The following is a 17,121-nucleotide window of genomic DNA, read 5'->3' as shown; positions in this document are numbered from 1 at the left end:
TTTTTGGCGATTAGCCACGGTGTAACCCCCTTGGGATGACAAAGGGACAAAAGCTCAGATGTCGTCAAAGAACTCAGGAGGCAGCATGCAAGCATCTGCGTTTATACAGGCAGGGCTGGCACACGGTCATGCTGTTTTTAGTCAGTTTCAGTAGGTGGTGTGGGCGTGAATGAATGAATGCTACTGGGAATGTGCGCTACGTGTTCATCGCTTTGAGTCCGTATTTGGTCACAGTTTCATGTAAACTATTCCATGGCACTCTTTGTCCATGCAATTAACAGGCCCCGAATAAGAAAATAGCGAGAGCGATCGTTCCTTTATCACTGATGTCCATATAAATACATATGTTCACATAAAATAGAGACACCGGTCTATATTTCCTTCTGTAAACTGCCTAACCTCAGATGTGAGAAAAGATGGACGTCTGCACTACTGTGAACAGGGAGAAAGCAGTGCCAGGGGAGCAGATTCCACACTTGCAAAATCTGCAACTCAGTTTTTCAACTATAAATATAAACGGTGGACCGTTATATACACAACTTCATGCTTGGAAGGTTAGATTCATCACTGCAGAAAAACAGACAACAGAAGGACACACGCAGAGTTAGTGGTTCTTTGATAACAATTCCAAATTAGCAGTTATTTTACAAACACTGGGAGAACCCTGTAGTCTTTTCTTTTTCAAGTCAGCAAGCTCATTTGATCATCTGATGTTTCCTGTATCACATCCGGTTTAGCATAATTCTCATCTTAGTTCCAACCCACATTTTCCCATTGCCAATGAGGAGCTTTATAAGTGATTGTCTTAGTCACTGTGCTGGGAAAGCAGAAAACTGTGTTTTTTGTTACAGGTATACTATCACCACTACACACGATGTCTGCAGGCATTGCAACACAACCTAATAATGGCCAAGGGTCTAAGCTCAAAGGCAGCAGACCAACACCTTCCTGTATACAATGCGTATGCATTTCCTAGTTCTTTTTCCCTGTGACCAGCCCTGCCCAGGAAGCAGCCCGGCATGGTAAACCTCCCACTATTAGTTCTCATGCAGTGTGACAGTTCCATGTGGAAAAAAAAAATCATCTCTCCCAAATCTTTGGTTCCTCATTTAGAAGAGCCACTGTCCTGAATGTCTTTCCAGAATTGCCATTAACTCTGAAACTAAGAAGCAGTTTTCACTGTGTTGTTAGGTCATAGAGCAGATCATAGAGACTGCTTTTAGGACTTGGGTTTGTTTTGTTTTTCTTTGAGACAGGGTTTCACTGTGTAGCTCTGGCGGGCCTCAAACTCACAGAGCTCTGCCTGCCTTCTGGGTGCTGGGACTAAAGGCATGTGCCACCATGTCTGGTGCTTCCTTTAGTTTTATTCAAAGAAAAATCAACGAGAAAAGTGAAATGCAGAGGAGAGCGAGCTAATGGATACTTCTGGCCCATCCCCCACAGGTAACTAGTCCAGAGTCCCCTTTCAATGATTTCATTAACACCTTTTTTTTTTTTCCTTTTCCAAGAAAAACTGCGTAAGAATGCACTTGTCAATACCCTAGCATGGAGGACCTACACGTCGTTAGTGGTGCATGGATAGACATTTTCTTCAACAGTCTAACTACTACTAAGGTGTCTACACTCCTGTGAATAAGCCTGTATCTATGCTTCCCTAAGCAACCTAATGAAATTCATTAGACCATCAAAATAGCAGCGGGACTAGTTGGAAAGGAACTCAGTGGGAGCAGAGGAGAGACAGCAGAAGGTAATGGGTGGATGAATATGATCAAATACATTCTATACATGTATGAAAATGTCATAATGGACCCATTATGTATAATTAGTATATGCCAATAAAACATTTAAATTCCATAAAAAATGTTTACACTGGCTAGTCTAAATAAAATACGACTAACCAGAAGCCACCTATGGGCTTTATTTATAACGTATCAATAAAAAATTACTTGAATATTTGAGATATCTAAATTGGCTATCTAAAAAAATCTGAGAAAATTTCATTTTTCTAATTATTTCATTTATATTGGGGGAGGGGAGATGTTGGAGTTCATATGTGCTGTGTGGAGATACTAAGCAATACCAAAGTGTTATAATTGGGTTATTTTTCTTTGTAGAAGGGGCTAGATTCACTAGATTCTTAATCTTATGTAGAATAGAGTATCTGTTTCATAGAAAGCAGAATATTTATATGGACAATTCTGATTCTATCACACTATCTGTATTCCTACCAGGTTTTTCATTTCAGGGGCTAACAAGACAAACAGCCTTTTGCTTGTTGGCATTACCTATCTGTCTTTATGAAGAGGAAGATGATTTAGAAGTACTCCAGACCAAAAGTGATTTTGAGTTCTTCATGGTGTCACAGTGTGGGGGAAATGAACTGTTAGCATCTGTAGATGCAGTGTGCTGATAACTAGCTTAAAAAAAAATGATCATCTTATTGAATTATAAGGGAGAGGTTAGAGAGCCAATGCCCATCCCTGCACAAGCTGGTGTTAACAATGTCTGTGCATGGCAGAGAAGCTGGCAAGAGGCTGGCCCTTCCAGGTGAGGAAGAATCTGATGAAGGTGTCTGCATCCAGGGACCCTCTTGACCTCAGATGCAACTGAGCTAATTATCTGATAGGCTCAAAGGGGAGCTTGGGAAGCTAATAAATAAATGATGCTGTTATGAGAGAAGGCTTTTCTGTCCCTAGCTAAGTGGCTAAAGTTAGTTGAGAAAGCAAATTACATAGGATTTCCTGATGGTTGAGTTGCTGACTTGAGAAACCACCAAGACCCAATGTCTCCTCATGTTTCCACACTCTGGCTTACATAGTTTGTTCTGATTTTGCCAATGAAGTGTGGCTGTCTACAATTACTGGATAAGCTACAAAGCATTGGAGATAACATTTCAAAACTATCAAAGCAACCTGGATGCTTCCCTTATCACATTGCCATTTCTAGGCATTCCTCTGCCCTCTGGTAACCTGCACACTGGGCTTACAGCGTTACAATGTAGAGTCTGCACTCCTTGGGCAGTACAGAATGCACAGAGCTCCATCTGCCTGCTGGAAACGCTACCATTACTTCCTGCTGTTTCTCCTTCCTAGCTCTGGTAGCTACCACCTTGCTGTTCTTAGAGGTTTCTTCACGTTTCCAAGTTTATGTTACTCCTGTGTAGGTTACTGTATGGAATTAACTGAAACAATACCCCTGTATGACAGGACATGACATACAGCCTTTGTGCACAGAAGGTGTTCTGGGTAGAGCCATCTGTACTGATGATTCCCAGTGACTGTGGGTTGAACAAACCGATATAAAAGATGCCAGTATAAACTCAGGCAGACACTACTAAATAAATCAAGATATTACTGATCTATGTTATGTTTGTATTTTCTGCTTTCTCAGTTGTGTGGCTAGTACTGACAGGGTTCTACCATATATCTTATTTTCAATACAACTGATATACAGGGAAAATCACAATTAAAAATAATTTTTAAATAAGAGAAGGAAAGAGTTCATTGACAGAGAGCCAAACAATTTTTTTTTTTTGGTTTTTTCAAGACAAGGTTTCTCTGTGTAGTTTTTGGTGCCTGTCCTGGATCTTGCTTTGTAGACCAGGCTGGCTTTGAACTCACAGAGATCGGCCTGGCTCTGTCTCCCAAGTGCTGGGATTAAAGACATGCACCACCACCGTCCGAGAGCCAAACAATCTTAACAGATATATTGTGCCTTTCCATCACAAACAATGACTTTGAGGTTCCAGATTATAATTTGTCAACAACTGTTTTTGCTCATTGGTTTGGGAAGAAATTAGTAATAAACACATTCATCTAAAGATTGCCTAGAGCTTGCATATTTGCTTTGAAATACCCAAAGAGTTTTCAAGAAGGTCAAATGTAAAAGGTCTGTTCTGCAGTGGAAAGGGCCTGGTCAAAATTAGTGTTTCTTTTCAGAAAAACAAACAAACAAACAAACAAACAAACAAAAAGCCATAAGGCCTACCTTTTGCCAGCAGCCAGGCATGGGTAATCCATCAGGTCCCTGGTTTTGAAAGGAAGAAAAAGAATTCCTCAGGCTCCTCATAAGTAATCAGATTAAGTTGACAAGCTCAGAGACTTCTAAAATTATTTCTATTAGGTGGCTTCAGTCATAGACGTCTTACACTAAGTGGTGGCTCATGATATTTTGCCTACTGTTAGTTAGAATGAAGGTAATTCAAATGTTTTCCAGACTGAGCACACATCTGAAAAATATATACGTGAATACAGAAAAACTATGTCTAATTTTGAAAATGAAATTTACAAAGCATAGTTGCCTAGTGCTCTGCTCACAGGCACATCTTTAGATAATACATCTGCACAGTGCATGGTACCTCTTAATATCATTAAAACATCTCACACTTATCTTTGCTAAATGAATCAGAGTTTCATTTCCTTGTGGTCATTATGGTTTGTGGCAATGGTAATCAATGGCAAAGCATTTCTATCTGAAGTTTATAGCTTTCCATATGCCAGTGTTTTCCACTTTCTTATACTGTAAGTGGATATCACAAAACGTACTCATTGGCAACATGGCAGTCTATCTGCATATCATAGTAAATGTCATCCATAGTGTTTACCAGCACTTTTGTTTAAATCTTCAGTATTGGTTAACATTCCGAATGGAGGTTTCTAAATACTACAAAATATATTTTAAGATATAAGCATCTTCAGATACAAATGAGACCGGAAGATGTGACACAGTCGAAGGCATGCATTTTCCTCCAATGAAGGGTTTATAAAATGTGACTTATCAACAGCAAGCAAACAAAAGACAGAATACTCCATAAACTATAACAATTGACTGAATATTTTTCTATACACATAATCTCTTAAAAGACTCACAAAATCTACATTTACCTTTAAAGAATCATGCTTATAACTGAAGAATCATGTAAGGCCATGCAGACCAGTGGAACATGATAATAAAAAGCTTTCTTTATACTCCACAAAATATAATCACACTACCCTTTTAATTGTAACAAAAAAAATCTAGCTTTGTAACATATTTGGGAGAAATTGGTAATGCCAGATTGGTACAAGGAAAAGGATCAGCCAGTAGAATTTTAGATTTTAGTTATAAGGAGGATTTTGAGTTCATGCCAATGGAGGAGGGAGTTCCGTCTACTTTAGGAAAGTGAGTTTTCAAAGGAGAGACCATGACGTCGTCGAAAAGGTTATGTGACAGAGAACAGGGTTTGGGCTGCAGACAACCATCATCTTTAGATGTGCAGGGCAATTGTTTTCTTTCCTATGGTCTCTTAATAATGTTGCTTCGAATTGGTTAACTCTTGACCATAGAAGCTTCATTATGTAGATTTGACCTTATTAATGGCCTGATAAAACTGTAACGTGAGAGAGAAAAATACCATTATTTCTTTTAGAGGAAAGGAAAAAAAATAAGCAGGGTAAAAACCCAAAGTTCTGGCCTACCAGTGTGTTTGCATCGTGTATTTTTATCTACCTTATAGATAATCTCTGAAAATTTATTGGATAAATTAACATTCCAAGGAACATAGAGATGGACACGTCAGTAGTGAGGACAATGTTAGAAGATTAATTTGCATTCGTTGATGACACATGCTTGCTCTCTCCCCTCTGCAGAGCCCAGGGAGGAGCCTCCTCATGCACATGCATGTAGTATGTTTATCATGTAAAGCTTGCTCCAGAAAGAAGCCCTTTACACTGATACAGACAAATACATAATAAAGGAATGGCATGCAGGATGGTAGGAAAGAGAAATACTGTACCAATTGGCAAGGGGCATCCAGCCCATCCAGGCCAGGCTGGCCTGGCTCCCCCTTTTCCCCCTTAACGCCACGGAATCCCTGTTTGTAAAGATTAACTCATAATGTTACTAATCCAAGAATTCATCAAAAGCAAAAATCTGCTGAAGAAACAACTAGATGAAAAGCTGGGAGAGGAACAATTTAGAAGGATCAGTAACGTGCAGAGAAGTTTCACATTATCAGGACAAGGCCTTGTCAGGAGACCATAGCCTCCTCTTTGGAGGGGTATGGGATGGCGCTGGCTCTTCTCACATCCTATGGGTGGGCTCGAGTCAGTCAGCACTGTGGAGTGCAGAAATAGGGTTGAGCGAATGGCCAGCACCCCGATGTGAAGCACATCCATGTAGACTGGGCACACACTTCTGAGCACCTGTCTGCAGGCCCATGTGAAAAGACCCTCCTGGTAACCAGCTGTTCCTGGTCCCTCTGGCCTGCTCCTCTCCCATCGCACCCCTCACACCAAACATCTGGAGACAGTTGCACAAGTGAGACATACCAACGGGCAGGGTGCATCTAATCCAGGGGCGCCCTGTTCTCCTTTCTCCCCCTTGGGCCCCTTTTTTCCTTTCTTTCCCTTTTCCCCCTGTGAATACAAGGGTTTAAATAAAAGACAGATTTTATTTTGGGGGGGGGGCGGTGTAGAAGAATACAAATGATTCACAATATGGCTTAGCTAAGAGTAGTCTGGAAGGGCATTTACCACTGTGTTCTGATGTAGAGAAGACATGATGCCATTTAAAAAAAAAAGTATACTGCCATGGACAATAGATTCTGGCAGCAGGATTCATTATTATTAATTGATTAATGACATTCAGCAAGAAGAAAGGGGGAGAGACCAAAAGGGCTGATGCATCGGAGAGGCAGATCAGTGCTGACCGCCGCAATGCTGGAGTCAGTTGTGAGTTGGGGATTTGTGCTGTGGACCTGGTGTAGATGGCGGGTAATCAGCGGTACCGAAGGCAGTCAGTAGCCAGTGGGGCTGGCGGTGGGTAATGGATACTCCACCCAATTGAGAACCTTTCACCTTGCCTTTTCCCGTCCTGTTCTTTAACATGTGAAGGCTGCACAGACTCAGAGGGAGAGGCAACGGCTTCTGTCTCTCCTGGGGATGTCCAATCATACTCTGTTTTGCAGCTCTCAGTAAAAATATGTAGGTATTAAAATGTGCTTCTACTGTGTTTTGCTTTTTTCTCCCCAGCAAAAATAAAAGTGAATACTCGACTTATTGAGTTAAATAAAAGTTTCAGGTGCTAATACTCGGCAGCAGTGCCAACGGGAGAAACCGACATCTAGAAACCTAGGCGGTCTTCTTCCATCTCTGGTTGACCTCATGCCTGTTGCTCACAATGGTAAATGAGTTTCCAGCTCACAGTGCTGCAGGTAGGAAAGGCAGTATGGGCTCATTAAAATGAGGGAGGCAGGATAATTACACAGTGGGAACGGAGCTGTGGAAATTAGTATTTGGGAATCAAGATCAAGGTTGTGGGGCGTCTGCACGGATCATGGGGGATGGAGGGATTGAGGAAAGGAGGCAAAAGGAGGGGAAGGAAGGAATGCGCCCCAGCTGTTCTGCATTAACATACACATCTGCAGACTTATGGACAGGGAGCTGGTGCTGTGCAGAATGCAGAAGACGACACAGAGATACATACGTAAATGAGAACATGCACTCTGCAGTCTGGATGGCAGTTACAATAAAACTGAACAGCCTTTGAAGCAAACAGCATGAATATTCAGAGGGAAAAGACAGAACAATGTAGAGCACAGACATGTATGAGACTCTCATTCAAATGGAAACATTCACGGTGACAGCAGGAGCCGAAGCTCCTCCTCGTTCATCTCCTGTGTGCCAAAAACACTGTGGCGGCGGCGGAAGGCTCGGAATCAAAACCACTTGGGCGTCTTGAATACAGGGGAAAGAAGTTCTGTGTAGCTCAGTTGTGCATGATTGAAGACAAAGATGTGGCAGGAGGGTGAAGACAAAGCAGATTGGCAGAAGTGGGTGATGCACTCAGAAGTAAGCGCTCATTCATGGAGACTCAACACCCTCCCGTACCAAGTAGCTTCCACGCCATGACATAAACTGAAACTTTTTTTGGGTGTGTGTGTGTGCTCTGTCTTCCATGTAGCCATGACTCATCTTTGAGTAGGTCTAACTGAGGCCAAGCGTGTTGGTTGTTAAGTGGAATTCATTATTTGATTGGCCAATGGGTTTAAGATTAACTACTCAAATTCTGTGGTAGGCAATTTTGTTGTTGTTGTTAAAATTTTAGTGAACAGCAAGCTTTATGGAAAAGGGACATTAAAAGAATAATATGTCAATGTTATTAATCAATATCATGCTGTGAAATAAAGTGATTATCTGTGTACCACAAAGTTACCTATCTCTCATTGAGTGTATGAGCAGTTGAAATTGATAATTATTGTCAATTTTTATTATATCAAAGAAAAAGGCCAGGCAGTGGTGGCGTACACCTTTAATCCCAGCACTCAGGAGGCAGAGGCAGGCAGATCTCTGTGAGTTCTAGGCCAGCCTGGTCTACAGAGTGAGATCCAGGACAGGCACCAAAACTACACAGAGAAACCCTGTCTCGAAAAACAAAACAAAACAAACAAACAAACAAAAAAACAAAAAAAAAAAAAAAGAAAGAAAGAAAAAGAAAAAAAAGATACACAAAGTGTTCAACACCGAGAATCTAATTTTCCTGAATATACATCTTCTAATGATGGAAATATTTTCATATGGGGGATTAACATTTTTATGAGGGTGAGTTTGAAAGTTTGTGTTTTTATAAGCTACGCTGATGGGAATTTCTCTTCTCTCCCCCCCCCCCCTTCTCCTCTTTGAATGTTGGGGAATGAACTCAGGGCCGTGCGTATGCTGGATAAGGACTTTACCACTGAGCCAAATGAGTAATTTCTAACTTCTTTAAAGATCATAAAATTGAGTACCACATGTTATTTTTTTCTTAAGATTTTAGATTCATACAACCTACTGGGTCAATATAAAATAAGTGACCATGGCCTTCAAGACAGTTTGTCTTGTGTTGAATGCTCTTGCACAAAACTTATCTCAGACCACATAAAATTTGTAGTCAGGATTTACAGTGTGGAAAAGAACTTTTTAGAATATACTTTTCCCTGTTTGTGAAGTGAGGAAATGATAGCGCCTACCTCAGCATGGTGGTGTGAAGATGTCAAGGTTTATCTTGTGTAAAGCTCTTGGGGAAAGGAATGCACAGGTACTCGGCATATGTGATGCTGTGCTTTGGGATGGTGGTGCTTTGGGATGACCACTGTGTGGGCTCTTACCCATGAGAGGCTGAGTAACTTAATTCTTAAGACATATCCAGCGGGCTTCATACCCCTTCTTTGGCATACCCCCTTTGGTCTTGTATCATAACAGGGAAGAGTTTCACTGTTCAAGAGCATTCACTGGGTTTTAAAAACAATGTATTGTTAACTCTATCAGGGCATGAATTAATCTAAGGAGGAGAACTGGTTTAAACTGGAATCAGGAGATATTCAACTATTTGAATGTTTTCATTATTGACTTTTTGTTGCCTTTTGTTTCACCCAATATAAAAACTTACTTGATTTGCTAATGGATTAAAGACTATAGCAAACTAGAGAGAAGACAAGACAGGACAGAATTAAAGAGAAATGGAGAAAGTGATGTTTAAAATTTACAATCCAAACTTTTCTTTTAGTCATAAAATCATGTTGCTTGATATTGACCCCTATAGCCTATGAAGTTGACTGATGGTCCAGAGGAATCCTCAATATTAAGCCATCACCAATGTCTTCATTGAAAAGCCTACAACTATTGGCTTGCCTCTGCACAGCGGGCATACTGTGGTCTCTCTTTCACAATGTGTCTCTTCTACCTCTGAATTTAAAAAATCAAAATGTACCATGTATCAGTCTCTCTCTTAGGAATGTCATAAAGATAAATGAGATCCGGGCCTTCGGGTGAGATAGGCTTTGCCAAAATACCATTGAGGTTTATGTGATGTGATTTTACTTTTGTGAAAAAAATTTATAATCCCCCCAGCCCCTGGACATGACATTTAAAAAAATTGGTGTCAGGAAGTTGAAAGACTGTAGCTTTGATATCTAGGGGCTGGAATCTCCCTCCTGTGCTGGATGGTACCCTCATTTCTAGCTGTGTAGCCTTGGACAGTCCTCTCTGAAGACCCGATTCCTTAGATGAGCCGTCTGTATGTTTTTGGGACACAGGGCAGAGACAGGAAAGGGGAATGATGGAATCGCACAGGTGCAGCAGCAGAGCAGTGTTAGCAGAAACACACAAGGTGCATGCTGGGAGACGTCACCTTTTCTCCCTTTTCTCCCAGGTCACCCTTCTCGCCTCGAGGACCAGGGAAGCCCTACGGGATAAAAAGCAAACTCCAGTTATCTATTGGTGTAACTGTGGTAAAATTAACAACCACCACAGTTCATTGGTCTGACTCACATATAATAATGGACACGTCAATCTTTAAACTCACAAAGAACAGTAGCCCTTAGAAATAGTACTGTCTACCATTTCGATAAGCTATGCACAACAAGTTTCTTGCTTTATTTCTCCTAAGAAAATGCAGGAGAAAGAGCACAAGAATATTAATTTGAATCCTGGCACATTGACTAATGTGTGTGGGTTTGGCCAAATCACTTACCTCTGCCCTTTAGTCCCCTGACTATACAATAAGGTTAATGACTATCACACAGCTGTTGTGGATGTTAAATGAGATGGTGGATGCCAAGTGCCAGAATGATGCTTGCACATAACAGGTGCTCAATAAACAGCAACTATTGTAACTTCATCACTCACACAATACTGACAAGCTGCGACAGTTCCTACAGGCATTTACTTTTGACAGTCTGTATTTTTATATAATATTTTAGCACAAGAGAAAATGTACATAGAGACTTAATGGAAAAAGAAAAAGAACATTATAATAGCTTTGACAAAACACCATTCCCCAAGGGCACACATGAGAGGCAGACTGATTGGATACATAGTTATTTTTTCTATAACTGGGTCATGTTGATGCTGAGTATCCTTAATGTAGGAAAAGATTTTGAAGTACCACTATCCAGTGTCAATTACTAATTTACATAAATTATTTTTCCTTTATCTCATGCAAATACTAGCATATTTTATATGGCTGTCTATATGCACAATACTTATATATACTACTATATACATATATATATATATATATATATATATATGGTGTGTGTGTGTGTGTGTGTGTGTGTGTGTGTGTGTAATACATGCACAGAAAAAATTCTGCACTCTTGGTATTCCCTGATGATGGAGACCATTGACTGTATCCATTACAATTGAAGGATGTTTGCTGTGCAGATTACTTACATCAAGACCAGGCTCTCCATCTTTGCCCTGCCAAAGAACCACAGTGGCTACATTAGTGTTCCTAAGTTTCATCAATAGGTTCTTGTTTAAGGCTGCTCTGGGCATGCAACATTAGTGTTAGAAAGACTATGCTAGAATTGTGAAAAAGCCTTCTTGATTAGTCATATTTCTTTAAATCAATTGAGGGGACTGTTAGTTGAAGTTATGGGGCATGAGGGATTTAAACTCTTTACTGGGTTAAATAGGTAGTTTTGCTCAAATTCTATGCTTGCTGTCTGACTTAGCAGCTCAGTAATGAAGTGCAAAACAAAACAAAAAATGTTGTTAAAAAATACACCAACACTAATGGAAGATGTAAATCAATGCTCCTTTAGTTTGAGAACTCAGCTTTTCAATTAATGGAGAACCTAAAAACTGTTTATCATTAAATATAGTTTGAATTTGACTAGACAATCACCTTGAATACAAGGAGTGTGAACATAACAACTTCAAAAGCTGCTTTACAGTGAACTTTGTAGAAGAGGAATTCCCAAGAGGGTTGGTCTAAGACTGTTTACACAAGATGGTAACTTCACCCCTGCATGGTGGTAATGTTGGATCAGACTATGTTCCATCAAAAGTTCCCAACAGCTACGCTCATTCCTTAGTACACTTTGACATCTATTTCAAGGCAAGTATCTTGTTGAGCACTGAAATGATTGTGAATGAAGTTTGTTTTCTGAGTTCATAAAAAGCCATGGAAAGCACAGGCAGGTTAAAAACCTAAATGTAACACATGCTACTTTGAGTCCTCCTCTACACAACGGACTGGAACCACAGTGCAGATCATTTCTACAGAAACCTGGGACCTCAGTTCGGTTCTGCATAGTTCAGAATTTTAGAAGACAGAACACCGCCAACCTTCTATGTTCTGAAGATCATCTGTCCTTTCAGGAACTTAGAAAGGTCATAAACACTGTCATCATAGAATAGAAATTTAATTTGAATCATAATTTCCACTTGCAAGAGAATTTTTTTTTTTTGCAATCTATGAGACTAGACAAGGAATGAAGGTTATTATAAATGAAATTTTCACATCCAATTGACACCGATGAGCCTTCAAGGGACTGCCAGTTATGGATGTCCATGCAGATGGCATGGAAGGTGCCATCTGTCAGGCAGAACTTGGCTTTCTAGTTGGTGCTGTTTGTCCCCTTGTCTCTGATCTTCAGTCCCATGACCTGCTTGGGTGTGTCTCCATGTACAGAGATCAGTTGAGACTATGACCTATCTGTCGTGTAGGATTCTCTGTGTTGTGACTACTCATCAGGTCGCCTGTGCTCCTAAAATGAGATTAGTCTGCCCACTCGGGAAGGGTTAACCATGTCAGTAGCAGGTCACAGTAGCATGCTGATGGTGACGGTCACGTGATAGTGAACTCACAGGCAGCCCATAGGGCCCTCTGGGTCCAGGCTCTCCCACAGCTCCTTTTTCTCCCTGAAGTGAAGAAGCAGAAAGTTCCAGTCATACATGAACCCTTGCGTTCCCATGTAGCTCACACAGAAAGCTGCCATTTAAGCGTTCTATCAGAATGCCAATGATTCATGCTCCTTTTAAACTGTAGTGACAGTCATCCACCATGGCAGATGTTACTAGATGGCCATTGACAGACAGGAAGAAGCCACCACCTTTAGCCACCCAGATGTGCTGAAGGATTCCTATGTGTAGAATGCTCTGCTTGGGTTCCTCTGGCACTTGTGTAGGGCATTACTGTTTGTTTTAAAGTGGAGGTTCCTAACCTTTCCAGAAATGCTTGGGAGCAGAGCTGAATTTGGATTTGATATTTGGGGGATGAGGCACAACATAAGCTACAAAATCCATTTGTTTCAGACATGAATCCTGTACACATCCCCTACAAGTTAACTTTATACAATATCTTTATTGTGCTTCTGTTTCTACTGCAATGTGTCATATGAGGCCAGGGTAGAATTCCCATCTGTGGTATTATGTTAGTGCCCAGAGGTTTTTGGATTTTAGAGGGACTCACAATTTGAATTTTTAGATTAGGGATATTTGGCCTGTATTGCTGCCGCCGCCTTCTTTTTTTTAAATGTAAGATTTCTTAAAAATCAAGTCTCTCTTCAGGGAGCCCTTCCTTGACACTCTCCCATTTCCTCTCTGTACCTCTCTTCTGGTCTCTGCACTCTGTGAGACACACAGAGTTACTATTACTGTCTATCTGTGGTTCTCACTAGAATGGGTACACTGGGGCCTCAGGGCCCCCAGCTTTGTTTCCATTAGCCGTATTTTAGAATAGTGCTCAGCACATTAGTAAATATTAGTTGAACAAATTAATCACATTGGGTCATACATTGTTATACACATCTTGTCTTCTTTTTGAAAAAGAAGATTTAAAAACCTTTATGCCTCCAGCAAGTGCTTGGTGGGTAGACACACGTTATCTTTACTATTCTAACTGTCCATTTAATAGGGCTAGCATAAATGATAATCCAGAATGCTTGTGAAGAATCAGGATTATTGGAGGTGGTCCATGGATAGAAATAACCTAATAAAGATATATCTTTCATTTTAAGAGTGTTTTTGGGCTGCGTCCTCCAGATTAAGGTGTGTGTTATCATGTAGCATGAAAATGTCAGGGGCAATGGTGATGCTTCCGTGAGTACCTCCATGGAAAGTTCTATCTGCATTCTTTTATTGTGTCATCAGAGGGGCTTAAAGTTCAGTCCATATTTTTTTGTGTGCAAGTGGAAAGCCAGGAAATCTACCAGCAGAGGCATGGGATAGGCATTTACTTCTCTGTTCTCAAGATTTCCACATGCACAGGTATCAGGCATTACTAACATTTTTCTCTTAAATTCGGGGGGTTGGTGAAGCCACTCAGCACTGTCAGCAAAGAGACACACAGAATACAGTGAGATTGCCAGAGATGGATATCGTTAGGAATCTGAGCTTTTCTTATCACTTAATATTTGCTAATAATGAAAAATCAATGGTACTCAGGGCAGTGGCCAGGCTGTGGATAAATTAGATTTAAATTCGAATTATACTTCTGTCTCTTTCTGGCAGCAAGGCCTCCAGAACTCTAGGAACTTTCTCAATCCTTCTTTGCTTGGGTTATATCAATCATAGATAAAATAGTGATAAATAGTCTACGAAATTGTCCCGAAGACTAAATGTGATAGTAATATGACATTATACAGCATTAAATAATTGATGTCTCAAGTGCTAGCTACTACACAAGTAGAGGTCATATTTTTAGTGGAAAGCATTTTAAAGTATGCTAATTTAAAACTGATTTCTTTTGATAGGCTTGGCAGTGTTATTTATGAGTTTTAAAATGGTGTGTGCTCGAGTGTGCGCTTGTTTGCACATGCACACGTGTTACTGTCGGGAGTGGGGTTTAGTGGCAGGTTCACAGAAGCAAGCTAACTGGAAAGTAGACCAGGTCTAGTCTAAATATCGCCATGGAATTTCCTACTTCTCCACCGCCACCTCCACTGAGAACCTTGGCTTGCTTTGTTTTTTAAAAGGAACACACTGTGGCTTATCTAAACGGTAAGTAAGTGGTTACTCCAACACTTCTCTGCAGGATTTCACTTCTAGACTACCTGCCCCTCACAGCGGAGCACCATGAGAAGTGGATCCATCAGCCAGTGCCGCTCAGGGAGGCCTCGGGAACACTCAGCTACAAGTTCCATGGAAGGTGGTTCCCACTAAGAGGACCTCCCTTGGGGTGGGGGAGCCTTGTCCTTGGTTCAAGTCTCCCTGAGTGACCCTTGGACTGACAGTAGGATTCTGCCTGGGAAGAAGCAGAGCCTAGATTCCTCCTTTGGCTTTTTGGTTATACGAAAGAAACATTCCTGTCTTGTTCAAGCCACATGGAATTTGGATCTTTGCCTCAGCACCAAAGCACGAACCCTAGCGGTTGCATCTTGGGAACCCTCAGAAATGAAATATTATTGGATACCCTCAGAAATGAAATATGAACCCAGGGATTTGAATGTATAGGTTCCCCCCCAACCCCCAGTGGATTAAGGAGCTCCAAAAGAACCTTTGATCGTCTCAAACTTAAAACATTATAGAGTTCTAAGGCCAGAGGAAGAATTCAGTATTCAGAACAAAACCACTAGCAGGCTTTCAGCTCTGGAGGAGAGACCTAATGTCGAAGTGGCTTGAAGGAGAAGGTGTTTTCCTCGATGTAACAAGTCACAGGAGGGCTCTAGGAACGGCTTCAAATGCCCTGTCCTTTTCCCAGGTGAAGAAATCAGTGGAAGGCAGGGAGCGGGGGGGGGGGGGGGGGGGGGGGCTGCACACGAATGTGTCAGTCACCCATTGAGAAGGCTTTGCTTGTGAAGGGCTCCATTTCTTTAGGCTGGCCGAATTTCATGCAGGCTCTTTCATTATTAGCATAGCAGTACCCATGACTTGTTCTGGAAGGCCTGCCTTTGCTTTCAAAGCAGAAACATCTGCAGGAGCCTCCAGATGGCACCTCCATTAGCTGTGAGATTCACACTCTGGTCTGGCACTTTGAGCGAGGGCACTCGCGGCATACTGATACACGATCCCGTTTGAGGGGACACAAGTGTGGCACTTCACACTGCATGCACCTGGCTTCAACTATGCATTCACAAATTCTTAGGGACTTCATTGGCTCTTCTGGTTAATTCTGCACCAGCACTGAGACCTGATACCCTTGAGACACTGTTGAGCTATCGGAAGTAACAGCTGATTTACCAAACAGCAAACCCTCTTGAGCCCCAGGGCACTCTGCCAACAGACCGCCTGAGCTTTGCTGCTCCAATTTTAGGATGGACTGAGTTTCTTCATCCAGTGCTGGAAAATGAATCTTTATCAGCAGCAGGACGCTCTTAGCTTTGAAGTATTTTTTAATGAAGCTAATTATCAGAAGTTGTTGGTTTGATCCACAATAGTGGATTCAGATAATACATTCTTAAGGACTCATCTCTTTCTGGAACTCTTCTTGGATAAGGCCAGTCTTCGCTGGGGTCTAGCCCATGTAGTTGTATTTACTTTGGCCTTATTCTCTGGCTATTTTTTTGCATAGATTTCTTCTTTGCAATATAAACTCTTCTAGATTAATGAAGGTAGATGCTTTCTTATTCAGCCCTAAAGGGGATGTCTCAATCAAACCCCTCCCCCTCAGCGCTCAGGGAACCCCACGGAAGAGGAGGCAGAAAGAGCATAAGAGCCAGAAGGGATGGAGGACACCAAGAAAACAAGGCCCTGTAAATCAACATGTGCAGAGCTCATATGAACTCACAGAGACTGTGGCAGCATGCACAGGGCCTGCACAGGTCTTCTGCGTATATATTATGACTTCCAGTTTAGTTTTTTATGGGATACTTGAGTGTGCAAATGAGCGGGTCCCTGATTCCTGTGCCTTCTCTCGGGCTCATTTCCTTCTGTTGGTGTGTCTTGTCCAACCTTGCTTTTTTTTGCTTTACCTTCTATTTCATTTTGTTATATTTTAATATTATCTCTTAGAAGCCTGTTCTCTTCTAATGGGAGACAGGATGGAAGAGGATGTGGGGAGGAACTGGGTGAGTACAGGGAGCAGATGCCATAATCAGGACATATTATGTGAGAAAAGAATCTATTTTCAATAATAGAAAAAAAAACTGGATGCTTCCTCTGCAGCATTATTTATATAGTGTATATATTTATGGCCATTAATAAAAGTCTCTGTGATGATGATGAATCGATTATAATGGTATTATTCAATGTAGCAGAGCAACCAGCAAAGGGTGTTTTCTTTAAGTAGGAGGAGTGTTTCTTTCACCCCAAAGAATTACATTGTACACAGTACTTTACAGAACACAGGACTAGGGAATTAGAAGGCATGTCAGAGACCTGGTCCTTTCTTTAAAAATCAGATTATCCCAGACTGATGAAAACTCTCATTTTAAAAAGC

The 17,121-nt window shown here is 41.2% G+C and overlaps 1 protein-coding gene across 1 annotated transcript in view; it reads right to left on the bottom strand.

Moving 5' to 3' along the window:
* Positions 1–429: 429 nt before the first annotated feature.
* Positions 430–17,121, bottom strand: part of Col25a1 (collagen type XXV alpha 1 chain) — a 402,845-nt gene continuing 386,153 nt past the window's right edge. The window contains exons 33-38 of the mRNA XM_006970377.4: positions 12,612–12,665; positions 11,190–11,216; positions 10,147–10,200; positions 5,774–5,851; positions 3,988–4,026; positions 430–567 (exon numbers count right to left, since the gene is read on the bottom strand). Coding sequence (XP_006970439.1) covers positions 565–567; positions 3,988–4,026; positions 5,774–5,851; positions 10,147–10,200; positions 11,190–11,216; positions 12,612–12,665 — 255 coding nt within the window. The 3' untranslated portion in view covers positions 430–564. The remainder of the gene's footprint in view (positions 568–3,987; positions 4,027–5,773; positions 5,852–10,146; positions 10,201–11,189; positions 11,217–12,611; positions 12,666–17,121) is intronic.

The sequence above is a fragment of the Peromyscus maniculatus genome, chromosome 6 (assembly GCF_049852395.1).
Source record: "Peromyscus maniculatus bairdii isolate BWxNUB_F1_BW_parent chromosome 6, HU_Pman_BW_mat_3.1, whole genome shotgun sequence".
Lineage (NCBI taxonomy): Eukaryota > Metazoa > Chordata > Mammalia > Rodentia > Cricetidae > Peromyscus > Peromyscus maniculatus.
Note: the sequence above shows the minus strand (reverse complement) of the source record. Positions and strands in the feature narration are given on the sequence as shown.